The sequence below is a fragment of the Egretta garzetta genome, unplaced genomic scaffold (genome assembly GCF_000687185.1).
Source record: "Egretta garzetta isolate BGI_Z169 unplaced genomic scaffold, ASM68718v1 scaffold125, whole genome shotgun sequence".
Classification (NCBI taxonomy): Eukaryota; Metazoa; Chordata; class Aves; order Pelecaniformes; family Ardeidae; genus Egretta; species Egretta garzetta.
The window spans coordinates 2,322,020-2,348,668 of record NW_009259877.1 but is presented as its reverse complement, the minus strand read 5'-3'; the positions used below and the strand labels follow the sequence as shown (position 1 = coordinate 2,348,668).

Sequence of the window (26,649 nt, the reverse complement as noted above, 5' to 3'; positions counted from 1 at the left end):
GCTTTAATTTGGATTTTTCTTTTCACAATAATTAGAAAAAATAATATTTCATTTAATGATATAAACCAAATGATAGCTTAGCTTATTGTAAGTAGTAGTAATTCATTTTGGCAGTATTGGAGAGTCATTAGAAACAAATTACTCTCTGTGCATGTATTCATTTAAACTAATACTACATTTACCTTGGGTGTACCTGACAAAGAAAGTCAAAGAAATACCACTGTATTGTTTAATCGTTTGTAATAAAAAATGTACATTTGTAATGCTGGCAAATATTCAAAGCAGATGCCGTCAAAAAGAAAAGGATCTGTTTGTTAAATGGTGAATTTAAATTTCTTCATTTTGTTTAAAGTGGCTACTTTAATGATCATGTGAAATTTTATTTTATATATATATATTTATAAAGAAGCCCTTAGAGACAGAAGGTGTTTCAAAAAATGAATATAATACAGATGAAGTTCAGCTGCTAGATGCAAAAGCTTGGGAGAATGTTGTCACAATAAAATACAATACTTCTTTTAAATACTCCTATGCTTACCGTAAGTTTACCCCAGATAAACCTATATATCTACAGTGTGCAGTGCTGGGTGGGGAACTTAATGAGTTGCTCCACCTAAACTAACTGTTCTTGCCACTTCTCAGAGCTAATTAGCTTGAGTAGGAAGAATGTGATATAGTTTTTCTTATTCTAATCACCAATAAACCTGTTTGGCGCTAGCTCAGGGATCTCTGTGCACTGCTACTTCACACATTGCAGACAATCTCTTAGTGACTCAGTTAAGCCATTTTATTTTTCCCCACATTTGAAAAGTCTGTGTTTTCTGTGGTTTATATATTTATTAATGTAACCTTGTTTATTTTATAAGTATGTTACCCGTCTGAAAGCTAATCTGCATTTTAGTATTGCATTTCAAAGGGTTTTTTTCAGTTTTCTATCTAGTCAATGCTTTACCACTTGGTGATGTAATCCGTAGGTTTGGATTTCTTTCTTTAAGTAATAGACTAGATAGTAGAAGCTGTGTTTACGAGAGAACTGTAGATATATGTTTTAGAACTAAACTGCTAAACTACCTAGTGAGGGATCATAAATCCTGCCTATTACTGGTGGCATAAATGGCTTCCTGGAGAGGTTTCCTCTCTCTAGTGCCCACTGAGGCTCAGATTTTTTTCTTTTTGTAGGGGCCTAAGGTAGGTTTTGAAAGTAAAAATTTTTACAGCCACTAAGTTTATGTAGATAACTAGGGGTTAGTTCTCTTCTCCCTAGTTCTCTGTTCTTTTTCTAGTATTGCACAATAATTATTTTCTTCTGTGAGTAATTACATTGATTTCAGGCTATTCCTAGCAATTTAACAAGATGTATATGGAAAGCGAGCAGAAATCTCACTTTAAGTTTAATTAGGGATTAAACCATCTTCACAAAGACAGAGTCATTGAGAGAGTCATTGTAGGAAAAAACCTACAAAACAGTTAAGGATGTGAAATCTGGAGCCTTGACTTGGAGTTACTCCTAGTTGTCACATTAGTTACATTAGCTATAAAGTGGAGAAATCAAATTAACTTTCTTAATGGGGGATTGACATGTGTCACAGGATCTACAAGATCTAACGAGATGCAGTTTAAACCTCACATCTGGATTTTGGTCAGAAGCTGTATAGCTGTTCAGGATGCTTTGATAAAATAATGAAAGTGTCATTATGTATGCTCTGTTTGTTATTTTAATTATTCTATTTGTTTTCTTTCCTGATATTCTTTATTTCTTCTCATGAAATTAATATTTTGCAGATTACCAGTTCATTTGAATAAGTACTTTATGTACTTGTGCATGGATTTCTGACTTTTGTTGCCTCCTGACTCTTTCTGATGCCTTTGAGCATAGTATAAAGCATGAAAATATTCTGCTATGACCATTTATTCTAGAGTTTGCTCACATGGTTACCTGTCTCGTTCCTCTAGTGTTTCTGATAGGTTATTGGTTTTCCTGTTCAATTCCTGCCCTCCAGGCAATACAGCTCCTTTGTATGATATTAGATGTAGCCAGGTTATTCAGTTGTGTGTGCCACATATGGACTTTGATTAAGTTCTCCTGGATTTTCAAAAGTAAACTCGACATCAGCATCACATTCTTTCCATAATGACTTCCCAAGGGAACAGGATTGAAGCTAGTGTCTTGCAGTGTGGCCTGAGGCAACTAGGCGATAAAGGAAGGTAGTCAAGAGCGAGGGTCACTTTCTTTGTACACCACATTAGAGAGTAATAAAGGTGTCATCAGGGTTTTCATGTAAACATAGGTTTGTTTTTGTTTTTTTTTATTGACTGAACTGTTAATTAAGATCCTGTTGGTAGGACTTGCTGTCTGCTTTCTACACATTCTCTTCCAGTATGTATGGTAACTTTGTAAAGGGACTTCAATGCTGGAACTGTTAAGGGTAATTTATATGACTAACATGGTGTAGCTTGTGATGGATTTTTGGTACCATGTTCTGCTGTTAAAACAGCTTCTTCAAAATTCAGTTCCTAGAAAATAATTTCTACTTGCCTATGGGTATCCCATTTATTTCAATGGACTACCAGAAGTAATGAGTTAGCAGCACAAGATGTGCAGTTTCTTCTTGTAGAAATTTAATATTTTTATTTCTCTTTTAAATGGCAGGTGGACTGGAGATTATTGTTCTCTGTTAAACTCATGCTTTCCTTTGTATCATTTCCAGGTTTCCATCTGCAGTATCAGTATAAGCAATGGAACAAGCAGTACCTGGACATACTTATGGTATGTCATTCTAACAGTGTGTTTAGAATAAATACGACAGTCACCCTAGCAGGTCTTATGGAAAGCTCACATTATGCTTGTTTGTACTGAGAGTAAAGCAAGGACTAAAAATTAAACAACCTATTTGCCTCTCTGCTACTCATTGACCCTTTTAGAACTTTTAGGGTGCACAAACACACACTCATGTGCACATAAAATAGAATCCATTTCAGAAAAGGGAAGATGCTAAATTTAGTGAGGGCTGAGGAGGCAGGATTTTAATGTACTAACTTTGTCCTTTTCTAGTTCTTTTTTCCTAAGCTGCTGAAGGCCTACTTTCTCCCCAATATTGTCTTATTACAGCAAATGGATATGATAGAATAGTCCTCATCTCACTCCATCTACACAAAACAATAATGATATTTTATGTGGAAACAGACATACTGTTTCACAATGTTAATGAATGTAATCTATGCCTATCCTAAAGTCAGCAGTTGTTTTTGCCACTTATATGAAGATGCATTTCTACAAGTGCAACAAACAATAAGATTGTCATGTTTAAAATTGGGACTAGGACTTCAGTATTACAGCAGTGAAAATACTGACAATGTAACGACTTAGGATAAATAATTTTCAGTGTTCTATTCAGAGTACATGAGGTGAAAACAGTATATCTACAGCATTCACAATAGTAAATCATGTTATTCAAAAAAATTTATGGTGGGGTCAAAACTCCATGAGACTGGAACTTGTAAAGGCACTATTACGTTCCACATGGCCCTGCTGTATCTGAACTAGTTATGTACTTTGTTTTAAATTTCAAATAAATTTGACATTGTGGTTAGTTTGCAAATATGTGAATGCAACTATAAACAAATATCTGTGAAGCTGTACAGCAGTAAAAACAAGAATACACTTATCTACTCAGAATTGATTTTCTTATGCCAGGGTGCATTTTTGCAACTTCTGCATCATACAGTCTACTCTCAGCCTGTATATTCCATCACTGTATTTTCCATTACAAATGTGAAATATGATGCCACAAGCTTAATAAAACAAGACATGGTTTTGCCAACGACCTCCTGTGAGTGACAAACTGCTGAAGTTTTCATTCTGCTCGACGCTACTTACTCCTCATTAGCAGAAGCCTGATGATTATTATAATTTAGCTTGTCATGTCATGAATCCTTGCTGCTTGGGTATAGGAAGGACAGTACTTTTCACTAGGGTGGTAGAAGATTCCAGAATAAACTATCCTACTAATTATAAGGATATGTAGATATTTCAATGTAAGCCTTAGAGCAAGTTAATCCCTAAACCTAAATTTTTCCTTTAAAAGCTTTACATAATCTACAAAGGAAGACTTTTCAGTTTCCTTAATGTTTATGGGATTCTGACCTGATTCAGAGTTTAATATTCTTGCTTTAGAAAAGAATGAATCTTTTCTGGAGTCAATTATATGAATAATTATTTATGGCTAGATTGTGCCTTTAGGCAAAGCCTTGAGTGAAAGCTGATGCATAATTGGCATTGTCCCAGAAGGAGCCCTGGAAGGTATAGTGCCTTAGGGAGAACCTTCAAACTCATTCCCCCTTTTTTTCCCTTCTTGCTTCAGGGATTCAGTTATCTTAACACAGCAGAGTTAAAAATTGATTGCTGTTCAAACACAGCATCTAAAGATTGTATTCTCCATGCAAACCTACCCATATTAATACAATTACTCTGCCTGCACCACTGTATTTACATTACTTTTTTTTTCCTTTAGAATGAATCATTTAAGATGTAACCCTGCACTCTTATTCTACTTTCAGTAAAACTGACTCCAAACTGACCTGATTTCACAGGGGCTATATGCCTGATACGTATATAGACTTTTCCGAAGTACCAGAATCAAGACCCCGTTCCAGGAATGCATTTGTCTTTCTTTTATCAACCCTAGTTAGTTGCTTTGACTATGTTGTGATCTGACTCCTGGCATTTCATTAGTATTTTTTTAAGATACAGGTATTTGAGTTGATTTATATATAGCATGTCTTGCCATTAAAGGAGAAGGTATAGGAAGAATATGAACAGAAATAAGATTAAATATTTCTTTTGCAACTCGGAGTCACATATTTTTGAGAATCAGCTGTATCAAGTGTCTTGAGGATCATCATTTGTTGGCACCTACTCTTTTATCAATTGTAGCTCCCGCTTCCTGATGACATAACACCACTCTGCTTTCTGACTCCATTCTTAGAGATTGAATTAGTGTTTATCTTTCTCCACTGAATTCTTAATCCTTCCTTCTCTGCTAATGACTTCTCACCCACTTAAATATTTCAGAGAAGCAGATACATCCTTTTCCTGCTGCAGCTGTACCAGCAAACAAAGTCACTGCTTGTCACCCTCCAAGATAGCAATTGCTGCCTCTGCTAGTGAAGCTACTCAGATGATTGTATCCTAACCCATTTCAGTCACAGTGTTTTAGCTTAATCAGTTTAAAGAGTCATTCTTTGTGAACTTGACACATTTTTGTCTGAGATGCGCTCTGGAGAAATCGCATGTGCAGTTGAATTAGCTTCTAGCAAGAAGACAGTAATAAGCAAATGACAGAAGGTGCAGAAATGGTGGGATTTTGTCAAGAAATGGTAAGAGCTTTCATGGCTATAACTGCCAATGGAAGAGGATGCATGTTCACATCTAAATTGAAGACCAACATTAAAAAATATTCCATTTATAATCAGTTCTTCAAGAGAAAGTGTATTATCTGTTTGTGCATGTGTGTATGTGTGTGTGTTTGTGCAAGCTATAAGCAAAGTGTGCAAGGTGGGAAGCAGAGCTGAAAATCAGCAAGACTCTATACACCCTCTGTGTATAACTTTAGCAAAAAAAGGCAGAATGGGAGAAACATTAATGGAACATAAACAAAAACAACAATGAAAATGCAGTGTGTTCAGTACATTAGACATAATTTATGCTCAAATCTGGCAGCAGAAAAAGCAAGAGCATGCTGGCATGTGACATCAGATTCTCCTTGTCATTTTTTTTGCATCTTACACTAATGGCCATTTCTCCATCTAAACTTGAGGATTAAAGAGTATGCGATTAATAAAAAAGGTAATTGTTTTGTGAATATGCCATTCATTTGTTCTATGTTTAAACGTTTAGAAAAAAAGAGTGCTTCCCAAGGGATAGAATGGAAAAACAAAGTGAAAAATAATGAAGTTACTGTGGTCTGTGACAGGGAAAACCTACATCTGTCCATTCAAATATCTGTCACATTTTCAAATAGAAGATATCTGGAAAAATTGCCCATAGCTAAATCCAAAGGCTACTGCTCAAACACTAGAGACTGGCATCAAGGCTAGACTAAGAAAAGAAAAGAATGGGCAAGGTGAGAAAAAGACTAGGCTTGCTTGGTTTTAGTCTTATCAATTAGGCAAATAATTACAGTTGGTGTGCAATATTTGTCTCTAATCACAGTTACTGTTGCTGTCCCACATATCTGAATACCCTGCTGGGTACCAGGTCCACCATCAACCGCAGTTTAGCTGCTACAGAATCCAGCATGTGCATTGGAGACACTGGCGATAGGGCTATTTTGATACCTTCAGCAGCTTGCTGCTGCATGGAAATAATTTCTTCACCTAAAGCCAAAGCGTGGTTTGGTAGAACAAGAGCATTACACCCATCATATATAGGAAAAGATTACCCTGAAACCCTGCCTTAAAGTTCTATTTAACACATTCCATTAAAAAAAAAAAAAGAAAAAAAATTAAACTCTAGCTGAACAGAAAGATGTTTTTTAGCCTCAAAGAGGAAACATGCTTATAGTGAGACTGAAGCACCCGATATTTCTCCCCTGATTTACTTGCTTCTAAGTTTACAATATAATATATTAATGTGGGTGGCTTTTCATATTGTCATCAGACCAAGTCTGTATGTATGTTCTACACATTTGGTTTACATATTTAGAATAATTTTTAGTTCTATTTGCCTTCCTTTTTCTTAAACCGAGAAAATTTCTATCCACGAACAACCGGAAATACCATAGAAATATAATAATTTTAATTAACACAACCAAACCTCTCTTGGCCATGGTGATCATGTGGACAAGCTGAAAAAGTGCTGACTGAATGCGATGTGTGCATTGCATTGCGACGGGTTACATCACTAGTCGTAACATGATGTAACCCAACGCAGCATGATGTAAGCGTCGTGATACATTGGAGATTTAAAGAAACATCAGCATTCCCTTGTGTCCCTCTGCCCCTTCCCAGGAATGTGCTGTGATTCTTCATTTAGTAATTAATAACCCATCCCTGTTACCAGTCTATGAATGCTCATGTCTTATTCTTATTCTTACTTATATTAATAGTCTCCCTTCTAATTATGGGCAACACAGCCTCAATCATTAAAAGACAGATATTAATTTTTTTTCTTTGTCTATATAGGTACAATTGCTCTCTGACAGTTATCGTAGATTTCTGATGAAAATAAAAAAAAAAACCAAACATGCTATGTTTAAAAATGTTTCACAGATCTGAAGGGTGCAAATAATTTATACCAATTTTTTTATTTTTGTAGCTAAATCCACAGAGCTGAAATACTTTTGTTTTGCATTGCCAGTTTCATGTGGGAAGGAATGCCAGGCTCGCAGCTTTTCTTTTTTTTTTTTTGTATTGCAACTCGATGCATGTTTTACAATGCCATTGCAGCTCTGTATCAGTTCAGCCTGTCTTCTGCCTGGATTTTATGGTGATTTGCCTTGTGCTTCCCATTGCCATTGCTTCTTTTGGACAGATCTTTGTGTATTCCTTTTATTACTGTGTCCATGCTGAAAGTAAGTTAGCAGGCACATACTTACACTGCAAATTTGAATTAACCATAGAAACTAAGATGCACTTCTTTTGGTACTTCTGTACAAGTAATTGTGTGCTTGGCTTTTATGTTTTGAGAAAATCTATTTTAAGACACCTGTGAAGCGTGCATAATTTTGTAAAGATGATCAGAGGCCCACTTTTTATCCCCTAACGAAATAGTATTTCTTTTATGATGCTAAGATTGGAAGAGAATATGAACAAATAGCACAGTAAGTTTTAAGGACAGAAGAAAAACAAAACAATGGAAAAAACTTTCAGGAAAGTTGATTCTATGATTCTATGATTCCAGGTGACAACTAGGGAGAGTAACAAGTCCTGTCGTTGATCCTAGTGTCACTCTAGCACCTGCTTTTGATTTCACTGCTGTCACATCTTGAATACCTATGTTGTTACAAAAGTCAGTTTAGTCCATGACACCGTTAAAAACTGAAGCTGAAAATGTTGTATGAGACCACACCAAAAATTTTTATCCTATTCCTTTCTCTCAAACTGGCAGCTCTCTCATGCATCGGGGTAAGGAATCCTAATGGTGCAAGGGACTTCTGTCTCAACTAAACTTCACTGGAATTTTCTTCCCAGATAGTCTGGTGGCTGATCTATGCTGTGAAACACACAGTTTATGATCTCTGGCCCATAAGCTTAATTTTGAACATGAAACAGTCCTGCTTATCTCAATAAAATTAGAACTAAGTGTCTGTTTTGTTGAGTGTCAGATATATGGTGTCAGTTATATGGTGTAACATGCATTAAAGTTAATACAAAATGCTAATAAATGTATGGTAATTCTATGCATTATGCCTCCACTGCTTTTTTAAAGTATCTACCATTGTTGAGCTGTTGAAGTTGAATAGCTTTTAAATATATTCAATTATTTAGAGAAATTCAACACTCCTTGTATTCACAGAAAAGTTAAATCTCACTTCATACATGCTATAAAAGAACAATACAATAATGGTATCCCTTTTATTTTTCTGTTCTCCAGATGTAATTGAGGGTTCTAATTTAATCTCTTTTCATACAAACCCATTTTTGTGTTCTAGCAATATAGATAATGATGGAAGACTTTCTATTTTTGCAATGTTCTGTGTGAAAAAGAAATTTGATGTGAATGTATCATTTTTGATAAGATCTGCCATACCTGGTTATTAAAAATGTACAAAATTACTGTATTTTCAGAATTGCTTCATGCTGTGCTTTGACATTCTGAGTGTTGTATTTCACTATTTTTTTAAGGGTGTCATTGCTATGACTGGAGTAATACCCAAGCCTTTTTCTTTGGAACTTACAGAGAATTTGGCATCTAACAGTTGTGAATCTGGCTCAAGTTGTTGTTTTCACTGTGCATGACTATTAGTTTTTAAGCATACTACTGTATAGGTACCTCCATCTCTGTGCTAAGTTTACTTTTTTTTTCAGAGAGAAAAAAGCACACCTTTTTTGCAATTCATCTTTACCTGGGGCAAACATTCTTTATCTCCATTGACCGGATCACTCCGGTCACATAGGTTATATTTTTTAGGCATTTAGATGTATGTTTGACTTCAGTTAAAAAAAGTAGCACCTTAAGTGTCATCCATCATTTATCTAGCTTTATAAACTCTCTTTGAAGATATACATCTTGTCTCTGGACTTGGCTTATGTAGTTTCTGTTACTGGAAAATTGTACAATATCATAATTCATCCCTTTTTCCAGATCATTAAAAGAATGTTAAACAACATCAGATTAATATAGAGAATATTTCACTACACAGTTAATCTTCTGCTATGTTGAAAATTGACCTCTGGTTACAATTTAAGATAATCTATATAGCTTGTTTTTAATCCATGACATTACTTCACCTCTTTCTCTGTGAATAATTATGTTCTCAACATCTTCCCACAGAAAAATGTTTATCAAAGACTTTTTGAAAACCTAAATAAATTTTATTGACAAGTTTCTTTTATCAGGTACTGTATGGAGAGGATTAAAGATTTCTAGCAGATCAGAATGATGCTTTTTCTTTAAAGACAGCTGTAGGTTATTTTGTATCAGTGTATCTAAATGCTTCATGATCCTTTTAATTGCTCTTTTCCTTAGGCTATAGTAACATTATATTTCTTGATCTTAATATGCATATTTTCTGTTCCTACTAATCTTCTATTATAGTAGCTTATTTTACTTAGACACTGAAGTATTCAACTGGAAGATCAATAATTTTATCCTCAAACCGTCTTTGGGAATAAAATATTGTTTTATCCTGAATGCATCTAAGGGTATAGGTGCTAGTGTTTAGTCTTCTGGCATTTCAGTTTATCAAAATATGGCTTGTTGTAACTCTCTTTTATGTGTCTTTATTTCCTGTGTACTCTAAGAGAGATACATATTATCTTGTTGTTTCTTGTAAAGCAAGATACCTAGAGAAGGAAGAGAGTAAATGTAGAATAAGGTAGCAAATTAACAAACACGAAATCAGAGAAACTGAAATAGCATTCAATTATTACTGAATGCTGAAGATGGGCAGTATGGAGTTGAATTAATTTTAATAAGGTAGGGTAGTAGAGTATATATTATGGGTAGTTAAGCATGACCCTAGGGTAATGTTAACTGAAAAAACAGAACATCATGAAATAAAAGAATGAGAGAAAAGAAGGATCAAAGTCTTCTAAGGAAGAAGTAAGAACATCATTTTAGAAAGCTAACCACTGTGAAGAAAAGGATGGTGCTAGAGGATGTAATAACACATAAAGGAATGAAGAAAGAGTTGGAAGAAAATAACTTGTCAGATGATGTCAGTTTCTTGATGTGGAAATCCGTGAGCTATTCTTGAGAGAGGGACATTATCAATTATTTTAATGGTCTGTTTTGTACTATACTGCTGATATTAATGGATTTAGAACCTATTTTCAAAGGCAAGAGTCTGAATCACAAATTAAGGGTTGTTACTGGAATTGCTGCTCTTTAAGGACAGAAATTCATAATATAAGAAAGAGGGAAGCCATGTAGAGACCTGTGAAATGAGATACTAAAATGAAATGTGGTAAAGTCAATATGGGACAGAGAAGGGCAATGCACTTTGATCACTATGAAAATTATATCATCAGAGTCAAAATGTGGGTGACAGCAAAGGTTTATTTAAATGCTAAAATGTGGAAAAATGTTTGCACTGAATTCTAGATGCAAATTTTGCAGAATCTCCCATCATAGTTTTATTGCAGGAATTATTAAACATACACCAAAACTAATGTGTCATAGATTTTAGAAAATGTGCAAAATAAAAACACACCCCTTAGTAATGCTGGCCACACTTCTTTTTATGCAGCCAAGTGTACAATTGGCTTTTGGTGCTACATGCACACATTGCCATCTCATGTCCCATTTTTTCATCTACCAGTATCCCTAAGTCCTCCTCCACAGGGCTGCTCTCAATCCATTAATCCCCCATCTTTATTGATACTAGGGATTGCTTAGACCCAGGTGCAGGACCTTGCACTTAGCCTTGTTGAACTGCATGAGGTTCACATGGGCCCACTTTTCAAGGCTGTCAAGGTCCCTCTGGATGACATCCTTTCCCTCAAGTGCACCAGCTGCACCACTCATCTTGGTGGCATCTGCAAACTTGCTGAGGGGATGTTCATTCCCACTATCTATGCCATTGATGAAGATATTAAATAGTATTGTCCTTGTATGGACCCTTGAGGGACACCACTGGTTACTGGTTTCCACTTGGACATTGAGCCATTGACTGCAACCCTTTGGACAGCAGCCATCCAGCCAATTCCTTATCCATCTAACAGTCCATCCATCAAATGCAAATTTCTCCAATTCAGCAGCAAGAATGTTGTGGGACCCATACAAAATCATAATCATACCTTAGAATAGAATCATAGAAAAATACCTTACGGAAGTCTTAAGTAGATGACATCCATAGCTTTTCCCTTATCCAATGATGCAGTTACTCCATCACAGAAGGCCACTGAATTAATCAGGCGTGATTTGCCTCATTTGATTTTCTTTCTTTTCCTTCCTCCTCTTTCTATGGCCAATTTTATCAGAGTTTGCTGATAAGAAGTATGAAATTACCCACTATGGTACCTGACAAGAAAACACCATGCAATGGACATTCTCAGCATTTTTCTGTGTTGCTAAAAGATCCAGGCATGGAAGGTTAAAAAGAGTGCGAGAACATGGCAAGTAGAACCACATACACACCCAGTGAAACTAATGAAATTTGCCTTTTGACACTTTCCCAGCAGAGCAACAACTACTAAAAAATCACCTTTCTCCTGGTACTTTTTTTCCTTTCAAATTTTGCCTCAGGTGAAAAACAGCTGGCAGAAATTGGGTGTTCTTTAGAGTGGAGGGGAGAGTTCAAGAGCACAGTTCATTCTGATACACCACGTAGTCTTTGTCAGGACTCTTTCAGCTTGGACATGGGGGTTTGTTGATGCCAGGAGAAAACTGAAGTAATACCCTGAGAGATTTGATCACAGCAATCTTTTTTTTTTTTTTTTTTTTTTTCTGTGTTTTTAAGTCTGATACCTTCTTGTTGGTGCTGTTAGTTGTAGGAAGTTGGCTGTGGTGCCAGTATTTCTGTTTTGTTCCTGTAAGTGTATTTCAGTACTAATATGACTGACATTAATGACAACATACAGGCAGGTATAATTTGGACCAATGCTGTGCCAGTTCTACCTTCAGACAACCTCACCAACTCACTTTGTCAGTGACTTTCAACACACTTAAGCTCCGTTGCTTATTTTTCTGAGCAAAACTGCCAATTATAGTTAATTTCCTCAAATGGATGGTAGGTGTTTTAAATTGTAAATTGCACTGATTGAGACAAGGAAACATTCAGATCTCTTTTACAGCTAAATACAAATGCAATACTAATTTTTTTTTCTTTTTCCTGTAGGAACTGAAGTACATATGACAATAGATAAAATCAGCACGCATAAAATAATATTGCTTAAATAAACTAAAAGAAAAAAAGCTTGACCTGTTTCTTTTAATGAGAAATATTTATGTTTAGCCAAAGAAGACTGGAATTTGAATTCTCAGAAATAATTGCATACATAAGTTGTATCATTTCCCATATGATTCTATACAGTTCACATGTGATTCCCTTTAAATGCAAAATTCAACTTGTCTTTCTTCAGATGGAATAGTTCAGATGTCATTACATAGTATTGTATAGTACCAAATGGCACATGCTATGTAGTAGTAACTATATCATGCAAGACTTTTTATTACTTGCCTCTGATTTCCTATTTCTGTCACATAATGATAATTTACAAGCTACTGTTTTTCCTCTATAGATTTTGAGTAAAGCATGAATCATAACATTGAAAATACTAAACTTAAATTATGCTTGGAACATTGCAAAATTAAAAACCAAAATGAGACGTGAATTCTCATTAATTTTGGTCAATAGGGAAAAGGTTATTCCACCAGAACAAATATATAAACCACAATCATAGAATGCATCAAAACCAGCTAACTCATATTATCAAGTAATGGAGGTTAGATGGATCAGATGTTAGTGAGATCAGTTCTGTGGTGTTGAAGTTTGAAAGTTTAAATTAGGATTCTAACCAGCTGTTTTGATTCTAGCTTAATATAATTAATAATTATATAGCAGGTATGAATCAAAACAATCCTTGTTCAGTTTTAACATTTGTAGATAAAATCTCACAGCTTCATGGTAAGCTCAGAACTTATGCTTTGAAGCAGTTGGAATGTAAATTATATGGAATGCTGCAATTTCAGTCTGCGCTTTCCCTCTCATCCCACTTCCCTCATTTTTTTTGTGAAAATATCAAAAACTCTTACCAAATGGAGTATAGAAAAGTATTGCCAGAAATACTGTGTTTTCAAGCTCCAACTAGTATGAACTGAATGTATTTTTTAAAGTTATGGCTAGTATGAATTCGTGAAAATCAAAATCCTCTGATGACTCTATGCATAAAGTCCTACAAGTGCTTAACTTTCATTAATGCTGCTTGCGTTAACTTTGCATGTCTGAAGCTGAAACGTCACAAACAATAACATGAACATAAAAGAAATTTCTCTTCTGTTTCTAGATTATTTTGTTTAAGTCTAGATCTGTTCCCTTTAATTTCCAGGATCTTAGTGAGACTGCTCTCATGATGTCCTTCCTTGTTACCCTCTAAATCAATGTCCTGACATCTGGATAGAGTTGCGCTTTTTCTAAGTGGCGCAATCCTAATAACTTGTGGTCTTCAACTAAGCTTCTATAGAAATAATGAAAAAGCAGAATGCAATATTTTATTCTTTAAAAGTATGGTTTATGTGTGTTTTATTTAGAAGCCCTGGCAGTCAATATTTCCTTTGGTATCTTTTTAATGCATAAGTTCTTTGGGACAAGGACACTAATTTTTGGCAAAGTCATATATGTTTTCAGTACTGAGTAATAATGAATAAAATGTTTAAATGAACTTTGCTTTCCAGCTTCTATCTTATTTCCCAGGCATCTTCTATTCAATTGTGGGGAAAATCTTTTCTGTGCACGCACTATTTTTGGAAGTACTAGAATAATTAAATATTCATATTTCAGATTATAAAGCTCTTCATCATATCCACCTTAGATCTGGTTTTCCCTGAAATAGCTCTAGTATATTCTATCCCATTTTTTATTTTAATTTTTTATTTTATTACTTTCATTAAAATTTTAGTTGTTTTGATAGTCTAATTGTTTAGTTGGTTTGATATTGCTAATTACAGTAGGAATTAATACATTGTTTTGTGTAGATGAAGATGTCATTGAAATCTAGTAGAGAAAAAATTTAAAATACTGGATTATGTACTAAAAAACACCCTAAAAAAAGCCCTGAATTAAATTTTTCATGTATTTCTTTTGGATATCTTATGCATACTTCCTACTTACCTTGACTAACATTTCCACGATTCCCAAATAAAAACTAAGATGTCAGAGATCCAGTAAACACCAACATTAGAAGTGAATATGGTGCCAAACTATTATATTATCTATTACAATGGAATAAAATTTCATTCTCACAGGATCCACTGAAATAACAAACACAATTATTTCCTGAATTCTCCAAAGGCAACTGCAAATTGAGTGTGTGTTCAAAATGAAGAATTAAAACAGCTGCATCAAATAATTATTATTCTTAAGAGTTGATTATTCAGCTCACAGCTTCCAGTGGTGCCTACACATGCCCAAAGGGAGAATTTCCACAAAAAACTTCACCAGCAGTTGTTAAAAGCAGAGTATGTGCTTGTGTTGTTCAGCTGTCTGCAGAGAGGGTGTTAACAGTTAACTTTTTTTTACACATTCATTCACATTCATTTTAAATGGAACATAGGAACTTAACTCTCTTAAGCTTGTTCAAAAGTACTTACCCTTTAGTTATAAGTAGTGTTAAGTCAACATTACTGAATGCTTTCTGCAAAGTCTAGTTACCTACATTACCTAAAGTGTAGTGACATCTAGGCTTGGGAATTTTAATTAATAACAAATGTTGATTTGTACTTTCTAATTTAAAAGTCCTACACATTGTTGGAAGCGTAACTGTAGTATAATCATCATGCTAACAACCTTATGCCCCTCTGCAGCTAATTGTACTCTACCTGTATCTTACACCGACTGACTTGTCAGTGCAGTATATTTCACATACTTCTGGACAAACTTTGCATTGGGATTTATATATCCTACAGGGGCTCTCATGTTCCATGCTCTTGGACCTTTTCTGTAGTACTTACTGTAGACTTACTCATGTTCTTGGTCCTCAGACAGGACTGAAGGCAGCTTCATCACAGTGTTGAAGCTTATGCATACTGGTATTTTCTTTGAAGTTGACAGGACTTCTCATATGCTTAAAACTATGTGCCTAGGAGCTTTGCCAGCACAGAGCCAGCATATGTAACACAAAGGGAAGGAACATATTTTTAAATGTTTCAGTATATCGAACTGAGTGTTATATTTCGGATGTTTTAATTCAAGAAAGTAGCATGTAGATATCTTTTCCAAATTTCAAAATGGCTTCACTGATGAGAGAGGTGAGATGGGTGAAAGCAAATGCTGTGCTTCTATATAGCAGCGTTGTGCACTCAGACATGTTAGCATTTTTACATTCACACCTCATCAAATGCACCAATTTAGTAGAGAAATGCAAGCTATTTGAGGTCACTGCCACACTTTCATACTGACAGTGTTCGTCCTGATGCTTGTAGAGAAAAATATGTGCCTCTGCTTGAATTAATTTGAATAACTATATGGTAGATTTATGCTTTTTAATGAGTCTTTTATTATTCAATCAGTAACCATTGCAGGCTCAGTCCAGTCCTCCATCAAATAGAGCAGATTCACTTACACTGGAAGCGCAAGAAACGTTCCCCTTATCTGTTGGAGGTCACTGAAAGGATAGGCTGTACAATGCCTTCTTTTGAGCCATTATAGATGGTTATGTCAAAGCAACGGACTGTATTTAGAAGACTTTAAGTTCTAGATGTGATGTAACTTGCATAACAAAAATCCTTATAGAAAAATATTGCTGAATTCATGTAGCTACCTCATTTCTATTAGTTATTAATCTTCTAAAATAATGATTTCTCTATTAATAATTATCGATAAAAACAACATGTTAAACCTTAAATTAATAGTTTTAGAAATTATTATTCTCAGTAATTTTTATTCAAAACAAATTTTTTTTTTTTTGTAAAAAATGTACCAAAATGGATTAAAACAGGATGAAAGATAAAACTTACTGTTTTTATAATTTTTTCCAGGCTGAATAAATACTATCTAAATAAATGCAAACAGTTTCGTAATAAGAAATAGCTTTCAGTTATGTTTCTTTTTGTAACTATGACAAGTGTCCATAGTAAATGCCAGTATTTATCTTCATCATAGACCTATATTTAACAATATTTTTTAAATGAACATCTCACTTTCCTAAAATGAAATATATAGGAAGCTTTGAAAAGTTTGACAAAAGGGAAGAGAAACCCCATTTGCTCAAAGTTACATAAGTTAAGGTTTTATCTTTTGCACCTTACTTGGAATAAGAATCAATAGCATTTAGCTGCTGAATACAGAATGATATAATTAGAATGTATATAGACCAAAACTTCATGTAACAACATACTTTGTAAGTGATAACAGTTGTTATTTTTTGTAAGCTCTTTTTCGTCCTAACCAATGATCAGGATCATATATCATCTATACAGGTAGTTTGACGATTTTCGCTACCCTGGAATCTGTGTGAATATTATTTTTGTCTTCATTGAGATGAATCCGTATCAACATATTGGTGTGGAATAAACTTGTAAGGAAAGGAATTCCCATAGCAATCACAGAACTAATAACTCTTATTAAATGGTAGTAAATAATTATTTCCACAACATCAGTACTTTTGAAAAGTGCTTGTATCCTTCTGTGGAACTGTATGGGACCTCACAGTCACTCTGTGTGACAATTAATATATTCCATTGCCCTGTATTAACTTGTTGGAAGATATATAACCTTATTAAAGTATGTGAAACTAAGTGATGGACAGATTTAATGCACTTGTTCTTGTCCAGGAAAACAGCTTGTTGGAAGCACATAATTTAGGGCATGGAATAGTCATTATTTCTGTCTTTATTCAGGAGGAACAGTATACAGAGTACTGCCATTTGTAAAATATTAAGAATTTCATCCCACTTTCATTCTCTGTACATGGAACAGCTAATGCACAGAGAGATGCAATTTTTCTGAAAAAAAAGGTATGTGTAATCACGTATTTGAAAACTATAGGCAATGTAGAGAACAGAGCTGAGGTAATACTATAATTTTGTAATTTTTTTCTGCAGCCTTTTTCAACCTTAGAATTTTTCTTTTTCAATTGAACTGTCTATATAGTCCAAAACTGTTTGAAAAAAGCCTGTGAAATAGCATTTTCTTTTTGTTTTAATCCTTGCTAATGCATGGAACACAAAACACTGTAGGGATTTTTGCAGTATTTTCTCCATCCAATTTCAAATAGGACACAAAACTGTCATTTAATTCTCTTTTCTTGAAAAAAAAAAAACATTTCCTGGCTATATAGCAGCATCTACACATTTGTTGTGGTCTGGAATTCTAGCAATTTTTGTGTGTGTGTGTGTTGCAGCTGGAGTCATTAAGAACAGAAATTCGATTATGTTACATATTCCTTAGTTAAATGTTGCTGCTATACAGAGCTAGCAGTTGCAACCCAAATGGTTTTGTTGTTATTGTTAATGGTATCAGAATAATGACGACTGCAATCATATGTCTTCTGCTATTCAGTGATAATATAGGAATTAAAACAAAACCAAACAAATTTAATTCAGGCAAATTTAAGTAAAATTCTGAGCTTTCATTGACTTCCACATTAAAAACTACCTATAAACTAAGTCTTCATATTATTTAGGAGAGAGATGGAAGGCATCTAATTTATGGCTAAGGACTGCTTTGAAATCATTGAACATGGCTGTTTGCCAGAGTTATGCACACTGTTGACAGATTATAATTTCATTTTAACACCATTATGAGAAGGGAGTGCCAGATAATAAACCTGTGTTCTTTCTGGAAGACTGTTAACTATATAGAGCATTTTCATGTACATATATGTGTATATATTTGCTCATATGTATACATGTACACACAACTGTACACACATGTTGACAGTATTCAGTAAATAATTAAGAAATAATGGTTATTTAAATCTAAGCAATATGCATACATTTATTTTTCTCCAATTCAAATCAACAGGTTCCTAAAAATACAGGTATATTGATAGATATGTTGCCTTTCTTTGTGATCTCTCCTAACATTGGTGAACCGCATTCAACTTCTAAGACACTTTGACAAGCTGTAATTCTCAATAATCATTTTTCTTGGCTTTTATTTGAAATGCCAAATGCCTCGTTTGAACTTTCTTCAGCTGCTGAATGAGAACAGCTATAAAGGTAGCTGGAGAGCCTTGGCCATAGCTGTGAGCCAGGGACAGTGTTATGACAGCCAAACTCCCTCACTGATAGACTCCTCTTTTTGGACATGAAATGACTTAAGACTTATGCATTAAGTGAGACTCAAAGTAAAGTTAACCCTCCAGTCCTGGGAGAAATGCAGAAAGGAAAGTATAGCTCCCATTTGTCCCTCAAGACTGTAATGAACTGTTCACTTGAGCTGATTATAAAATGATAATAGTTCTCATGGGATGGGAAACAAAGAGCTTTAGAAACCTATTGAAATGGCTGTATAAATAAGATATATCACCAAGAGAATGACTATTAAATCCTATATTAATCTGGTTTGAGCTGGAAGTTTCCAGAAGGTTGAGCATACTCTACATGAAGCTGGGAGGTCATACAACTAATAATATGCTGTGTGATTTCTGAAAACTGAGTGCTTTCCCAAAATTAAATGGGTCAAAAGGTATACTGTGTGACAGATGGAGCAATTACATATAAAATGCGAAGAAATGGCATCAGCTTAAGCAGTAGTTGATAATTTTGTGCTGCCTTTAGAGGCTTCAGAATGGATACCTAAAATGTAAGCGCTGGTAAACTGCATGCATGGGACCTGACTACATTACATACACACGATTCAGATAATATCTGAATGGAGGAAGATGTAGAATAAATTGTAAATACATATGGGAAGACTTGCAACTCCAGAAAATCTGTTTCTGAATGAGATTTTTATTCATTATCAAAGGAAATGTGAACCAGAGGATGTGCTTATAGTGGGGTGACTTCTTTATTTGTGATATCTTTATGCATGGCATCGAGAATGGATCTGGGAATAGAAGGTGACTTTACATCCATAGGTAAATGAAATCAAGTATTTTTTAAAAGTTAATTAGCACGTGAATCAGTGTTTCAGAATGAAAAACTTCTTAAGAGAGATGCTTACTGAATTAAAGTTTACAGTTACATTGCACATAGAGATTCTTAGGGAGGAAAAATAGTAATTCACATTAAATCCTGCTTTATCATGACTATGTTGACTGATACTAGTTTAGAACTGGCTCATATATACCTACATTATTCTGTATCTGTACTATCACACTATATCCTAAAACAACAACAACAACAACAACAACAAAAACCATTTTCTGGCAAGCAAAAAATCTTTTACAAAAGAAGTTTGAAACAGTTCAATAAGGAATTACACTATGCCTTTTTCATTGAGCAATGAAAGGTATTGTAGGAGAAATGAAAAGAGGTCACCTGGCATTTAATATATACATTATGAAGTCCCATCTTTTTCTAGTTGTCATTAACAGTAAGGCTTCTTAGATCTTTCTAAAACATGAACTTTTATACAAACGTAATCTTCAGTAGAGCATATTTAATATATGTAATTAAATAGTTCCTGGCCTTGACCATTCGGAAAATAATTCCCCATCTTATTAATATTTTGAAATATTTTTCTTTGGTACTTTTCATCGGCATGAAAAGTGAAACACAAACTTTGCAAACCAACAACGCCAGTCAAATCCTATGTTGGTGAGTAGAGATACTCCTGGAATTTAGTCTTTAATGTGCTAGATCACCACCACTACCTGCCATGCTCTCTGCTCTGCTGCTGGTTCCAGGATTGCTGCTAAGATTTACCATCTATGTTTCATGTGGGATGAATGAGTAAACACTTCTTAGACTGCAGATGGGCCAATTCTATAACCCAGTGATAATGTTCACTTGGTGTATGGGAATCTAAGGCCAAAATTGGTGCTTCAATTTTTATATATATGATTTATATATATACGGGGAAGAAAAATTCCCCAACCCTGAACACCCTGAAAAGAAGCCCCAAAGCAGCGGGAAGCACTGGTCTGTGGGACAAGCAGTTGGTGCAGGCAGGGAATTCTCCTGAGCCGTGGGAGATTCCAAGTCATATTCCCATTCTGTCTCCTAGATTAATGACTTGAAGGGCAATCTCAAACTAAACTTAGTAAGTCCTTTTTTTTTTTCTTATGACAGGGAATACCATCTTATAGAAGTTTCAGGACAAATGAATCAACATTTTTAAACAAAAAACAGACAACATGATTGGAAAATTCTAATTTTTCCTCTCTGTATGAGATAATATGTTTCTGGCAGTTTATGTTTTCAAAAGATCAATACAATTTTTCTAAACGGTGCTCCTGTGTATCTTTAGTGATCTTGGTGCTGCTTAAATAATTCCAGAAATTACCCATGTGGCTTATATCAGAATTAGTGTGGCCAGCAGGACTAGGGCAGTGGTCATCCCCCTGTGCTCAGCAACAGTGAGGCTGCACCTTGAACACTGTGTTCAGTTTTGGGCCCCTCAAGGAAAGACATTGAGGCACTGGAGTGTGTCCAGAGGAGAGCAACAAAGCTGATGAAGGGTCTGGAGCAGCTGAGGGAACTGGGGTTCTTTATCCTGGAGAAGAGGAGGCTGAGGGGAGACCTTATCACCATCTACAGATGCCTGAAAGGAGGGTGTAGCGAGGTGGAGGTTGGTCTCTTCTCCCAAGTAACAAGGGATAGGATGAGAGAAAATGGCCTCAAGTTGTGCCGGGTGAGGTTTAGTTTGCATATTAGGAAAAATTTCTTCACTGAAAGGGTTGTCAAACATTGGAATAGGCTGCTCAGGGATGTGATTGAGTCCCCATTCCTGGAGGTATTTAAAAGACATCTAGATGTGGTGCCTAGGGACACAGTTTAGTGAGACTTAGCAGTGTTAGGTGTGCAGTTGGACTCAATGATCTTAAAGGTCTTTTCCAGCCTAAATTATTCGATGATTCTATGATTTCATGATTCTATGGCTAGTACCTACAGTATGAAAAAATCCAACGTGGAAGGAACACAGATTTGAGAACTCATTGATGTAAACCATTTTATCAGATCTCAAAAAGAACTTAAAAATCCCTCAAACATAAGAACTTAGTTATAAAATTATATTTCAGTTACCAATAGACAAATGAAAGATTGTTCCACAATACATAGGAAAAAAAGCATTCCCAGTCACGTTGTAATTAAATACATTTTAGCATTATATTGTTATTCTGAAAATTGGTTGCCCCATGATTTCTTCAAGCTGTCAAGAATGAAAGAAGAATATTTCAAATATTGCAGATAACCTATGTCAGATACCTGTGTTATGTGATATTTGTGTCTCATCACATCTAGTAGCATGGTGTGGTGACATTTTCTGCATTCTCATTACACTTCTGTTGTTCTTTCTGAAGTACACTGAACCAGAGTCACTTCAGGAAGCACATTAGAGAGAAAATCCTTGCAATATGTTACTGTTATATAAATTGATGATTTGGAAGGGGATAGTAATTTTGGGACACATCTACTTCTTTCACACAAAGTACTTTAAATATGGATTACAGTCTAAATAATTGCACATACAGTTTTTGTCTACAAGCACTACATATGTGTGGTCACATTGATTTTGTTATTTCTAAATTCATAGGAATGATATGTGGTAGTTGCTTTTATATTTGGCATACAGTGATCATATTTTGTACCAAACAATTAGAAGACTACCTCACTGGGGGAATTACGATCAAAATTTCTTCTGTTATGTACTTTTAAACGTGTGTGTAGGTGGATTTATTGTGTATGAATAATTATTTCTCATTATTTTTTTACGTGAATTAAGAATAGTTTAAGGACACTTTATGGTTGGAGTGCTCGCTTTACCTAAGTATGAAATTAAGTTTATTTGGGTAGCACTTGAGAAAGTATTCAACCATCATTGAGTTAAAACTAATTTGGAAAATTATTTAAAAAAAAGGGCAAAACTTGGATGGTAACTGAGATTTAGAGCCTGTATCTAATATTTCTCAAAGAAATTGATAGATTAGAGAACATCTGTATTGCATTGACGGTGATATTTTACCTAGTTAATTATGTACTGAATACATATAATTGAATGCACTCATATACTACATACACAATAACTTGTGTACAACGGCATTGAAGATGCAGGCTTTGTGTGGAGATGGAGCCTCAGCCGCTGCTTTTCACATTTTGACTCATTAACCACTGTCACTGCATATATAGTGGCAGTGTTTCCAGAAAATTTCAATAGAAAGTCTGTATTCTGTCTGCATCAAGAAAACAAGCAAACCATTGCATAGAACTCAAAACTGTATCTATTAACAAATCTTAAGTACCTTAGTAACAATTAACAACATTCTTACAATCATGGACTGAGATTTACTTGTAACCTTGAATTTTTAGGGATATAGGGACATTTAAAATAGTAGAATAATAGAATAAGTGGGCATAATAAAATAATTATTTTAGCTAAGTATGATGTCTCTGTGACATATTCAGACTTCATACACAAACTCATAGATAAACGAGTTAATAAAGTATGCTGTTCTTTTTCGGTATGGCTCGAAAACACTTCTGAATAAAGACAACTGAGGAAAAATGGTGAGAGTGGTGACTTTGACCATTTTATTTGTTTAATAGCCATATTTAATTTCTAGACTAAATTACATATTGAGTTTCCTATACAAGTTTCAGTCTTTATCAAGTTACCTTTTACATTACAGAGGGCTATTTCCTACAGAGGTAATCACAGTATAATGAAACTTTGGGTGCAAGGATAGCTTGGTGTCATATCTTTTAGTCAGAAAAGTATTGCCCAAGGAGAGGCGTGGGGAAAACTATGCTTATTTCCTCTTGCTCCCATAAGCACAGGTTATGGCATGTATGGACATGTGTGTGTATGTGTGTGTGTGTCTGTGGGTGCATATATACACCTCAAAAGTATTTTGAGAAAGCATATTGAATGCAAATTAAAATGTATTCTTTACTAAATCTTCTAATAAATAAGTGTGAATTCTTTATCATGGTAAGTAACTGTTTTCAGTGAATTTCTGTGTTTTTCTAAAGAGCATGAAATGTGGTATAGTATGAACTAAGTATATTTTTGGACCAGTTTCTTGTCTGGGATTAACTCAATTCTGTTTCATCGTTGTTTACAGTCTATTGTTTTAAATATCTTTTTGCTCATATGGGAAGCAAGATTAAATTTTAAGAAGGTCTTTATGGTTTGTCTTGGTCTATTCAAGTTGTGTAAGACTCAATGATAATTTTATTTTCATTGGTTCAATCTGAAATTCAGACTGTGGTTAATTCTTAATAAAACACTGATGAGGATTAATAAAATGTTAAAACATTGAAGATGGTGACTGAAGGCATTATTTCTTCAAGGTTACAGAACAAGATGAAATAAATTGCATTTCTTTTATAGAAACCATAATTTGGTAATTTTTAATATACTTTTTTGATTTATATTATTCTTTTTTAGTAGCACATTAATTTTGTTTTTTCAAAAATCACTTTTAACTGAAGTAACTGCATTGTCACAGAAAATGATACATTTTTTCAAATATTTTCAATTTGTTCCTCTTGACATTTTATGTTTATGTGCAGTTTGCATCTTTTTTGTTTTTCAATTTCAAATGTAACAGATTTTGACATTTTTGTTACATTTTTCTTTTTTTTTTGTACTAGTGGTTTTTTTTATTTTTGAGAACCTGCTGTTTTTGAATTCTCTTTTTTCCCTTTATTCTCCTCCTCACTATGATCCCAGGAGCCAACACAAAGAAAAGCGCAGATGATATAACCAGTAATGATCGTGGTGAAGATGAAGGTATTTTTTGTTTTTTCAAAGCTCAACCCTGATGCATGAACATAAACTTTTTAATTTTTATTATAATAATAGTTATCGTTATTGCTGTTATTTCAAAGTGGTTTTTAGTCCCTTATTTGCAGAACCACACTTCAGTGTGCTTCTTTATTTTCTTCTTTAGAAATTCCTTTCATTGTTTTTCTTCTTAAAATCCAAATTAGCATATAGATGACTGCAGTTCCCTTGTGACATAGGTGTAATGGTTATTCCTAAACATGTGTGAAGTGAGTAACAAATATCATTTGAAACCACATACTTTTTCCCCCCTATTCTTTCTTAGGTTGAGAAAATGGAATTTAAAAACATGCATGTGCTCTTTTCCCTCCTACACATTTTGTAAACTCACCTGTTTTCATGAAAAACCTCCCATATATCCTTCCTTTCACTTTCACTGTTTTCCCAGCGCACATACTGTACATTGATGCAGTTGAAGTGTGCTTTGTCTTTTCTATTTTCATTTACTTTTTTTTTTTTTTTCCCCCTCACAGGATGTGGTTTATTTCAGGACACAAAAATAAAGGAAGCTGTTGATGTTGCTTTGTTGTTTTTTCCTATAATCAGCTAGCCTCTGAGATACATTTGTTCTGACTCTGACCATATTCCCACTGAAATCAATGACAATCATTTTCATTGACTTATTTCAGAGTTGGATTGGATTCCCTGAAAGGAAATGTTAAAGTTCACAGTGAAGTACCCCAAAAAAGTTTTACAAGGAAATACTTTTTTCTTGCCTTGGCACAAAAGCTATTTAGGATGCACCAAAATAGAAAGAAGTAATGAAATCTTCCTCTATTCTCACCTTTCCTTTTCATTAAAGTTACATTGACAGTTTATTTGACTTATATACTTACCAAATGCTTTTTCTGGAGCAATGTGTTTCTTATTCCTCTCATGCTTGGCCAATCCAAAGTGTTATTCCATGTCTTTTTTCCTGTTTTCTTCTATCTGACATCAGTTCAAATAACTGAAACATTGGTCCTTTTTGTTCCCCTTAATATCACACATACTGAAGTGAGGACACTATCTCCTGTTTTCCTGGGACTTCAGCTCAATTGTAGCTACTCTATCCATATATAAAATACTGTAATAAAAATCTCTGGTCTTTGATTCACACTGGTTGCCCTCTACTGTACCACCTTCATTGCTGAATTACACTATTTCTTGTAACACAAAAATGCTGTGCAGAATACTCCAAAATTACAGTTATTTTCTGAATATTACCTTCCTATTTCTGTGCAATGTATAATTTTTAAATTTAAGGCAACATGATTTCCAAATCCTGTAGTTAATTTTAAAGCAAAAGATAAGTTACAAGCAAAACCAAAATTTCTTTAAAAACTTAAGATAGATATTGGATTACGAATACATTATTATTCAAACTGTTAAACATTTTAAGACATTAAGGTTTCATGATTAACAAGGGCATCCACTTCAGGTCGTCAAGGGCATCCACTTTAGATTTAAGCACATAAAGCACAGAGCTCATTTCCTTTATGTTGAAGCTAATCATGTTCCCATTGAAGGGGGTGAGGAGATGTCCCATTGAGTTCAGCAGTGAAAGATTCAACCCTGAGGTAGAACTATGTAAGAAGGAAAGATTAAATACAACAAATTACGGCATGAGACTTTGGAGAGAGAGGGGAAAGGTAATTCAGTAACACAAATAATGGTGTTAAATAATTGTTGCTTTCAATTTTTGAGGGCTTAGCTGAGCCTTCACAGAAGAAACATTTTTCATGTACTTTGCTGAAAATGCTGAGAATAAAAAAAAATACATCCACTAGAATGTACCTCATTGCTTTATATAATCTGTTTAATGGCTGCATTACCCTTACAGTGAAAATAATTGAAAAGATATCATCACAAACCCTTTTATTCTGCTCCTCAAGTACAACACATAAAATACAACATGTGAAGTATGTATCTTTTTGTGTAATTAAGGCAGATTGTACAAGAAACCTTAAACTCTTGACAGCTAGACAGGTCTACATTGGAGCCTGAACATATGTTCCTTGCTCTCAGCTGACAATTTTTGATATTATGGCAGTGCATACACATAAGCAGAGTAAAAGTGGGCCATAAGAGTACGACCAGACCTTTAAAAACGCTCAAATTAGTTCCACATATACAAAATATTATATATGTGGTGCCTCATTGCTGATCACATTTTTGGTATCTTAAACCATTTCCTAACAAACCTGAGAAGAAGGAAGAGTTTTGGAAGGCTTTCAAACCCAGGTCCCCCACCTCTAGGTATTGAGCTCAACTTTTGCTTCCTCCACTTCCCTTTTCCACTGTTCAATAGATGCCTACCCTACTCAAAGGGGAACACAGCTTTTTTTTTTTTTTTTTTTTTTTTTTTCTTGTTTGATAAGTAAGCGACTGT

The 26,649-nt window shown here is 34.5% G+C and overlaps 1 protein-coding gene across 2 annotated transcripts in view; it reads left to right on the top strand.

The window, feature by feature from the left end:
- Positions 1 to 26,649, top strand: part of NLGN4X (neuroligin 4 X-linked) — a 128,924-nt gene that overhangs the window by 21,556 nt on the left and 80,719 nt on the right. The window contains exon 2 of one of the 2 annotated variants that reach the window (XM_009640144.2): positions 24,165 to 24,224. The exons of the other annotated variant lie outside the window; for it this stretch is intronic. Coding sequence (XP_009638439.1) covers positions 24,165 to 24,224 — 60 coding nt within the window. The remainder of the gene's footprint in view (positions 1 to 24,164; positions 24,225 to 26,649) is intronic. 2 annotated transcript variants of the gene reach the window in all.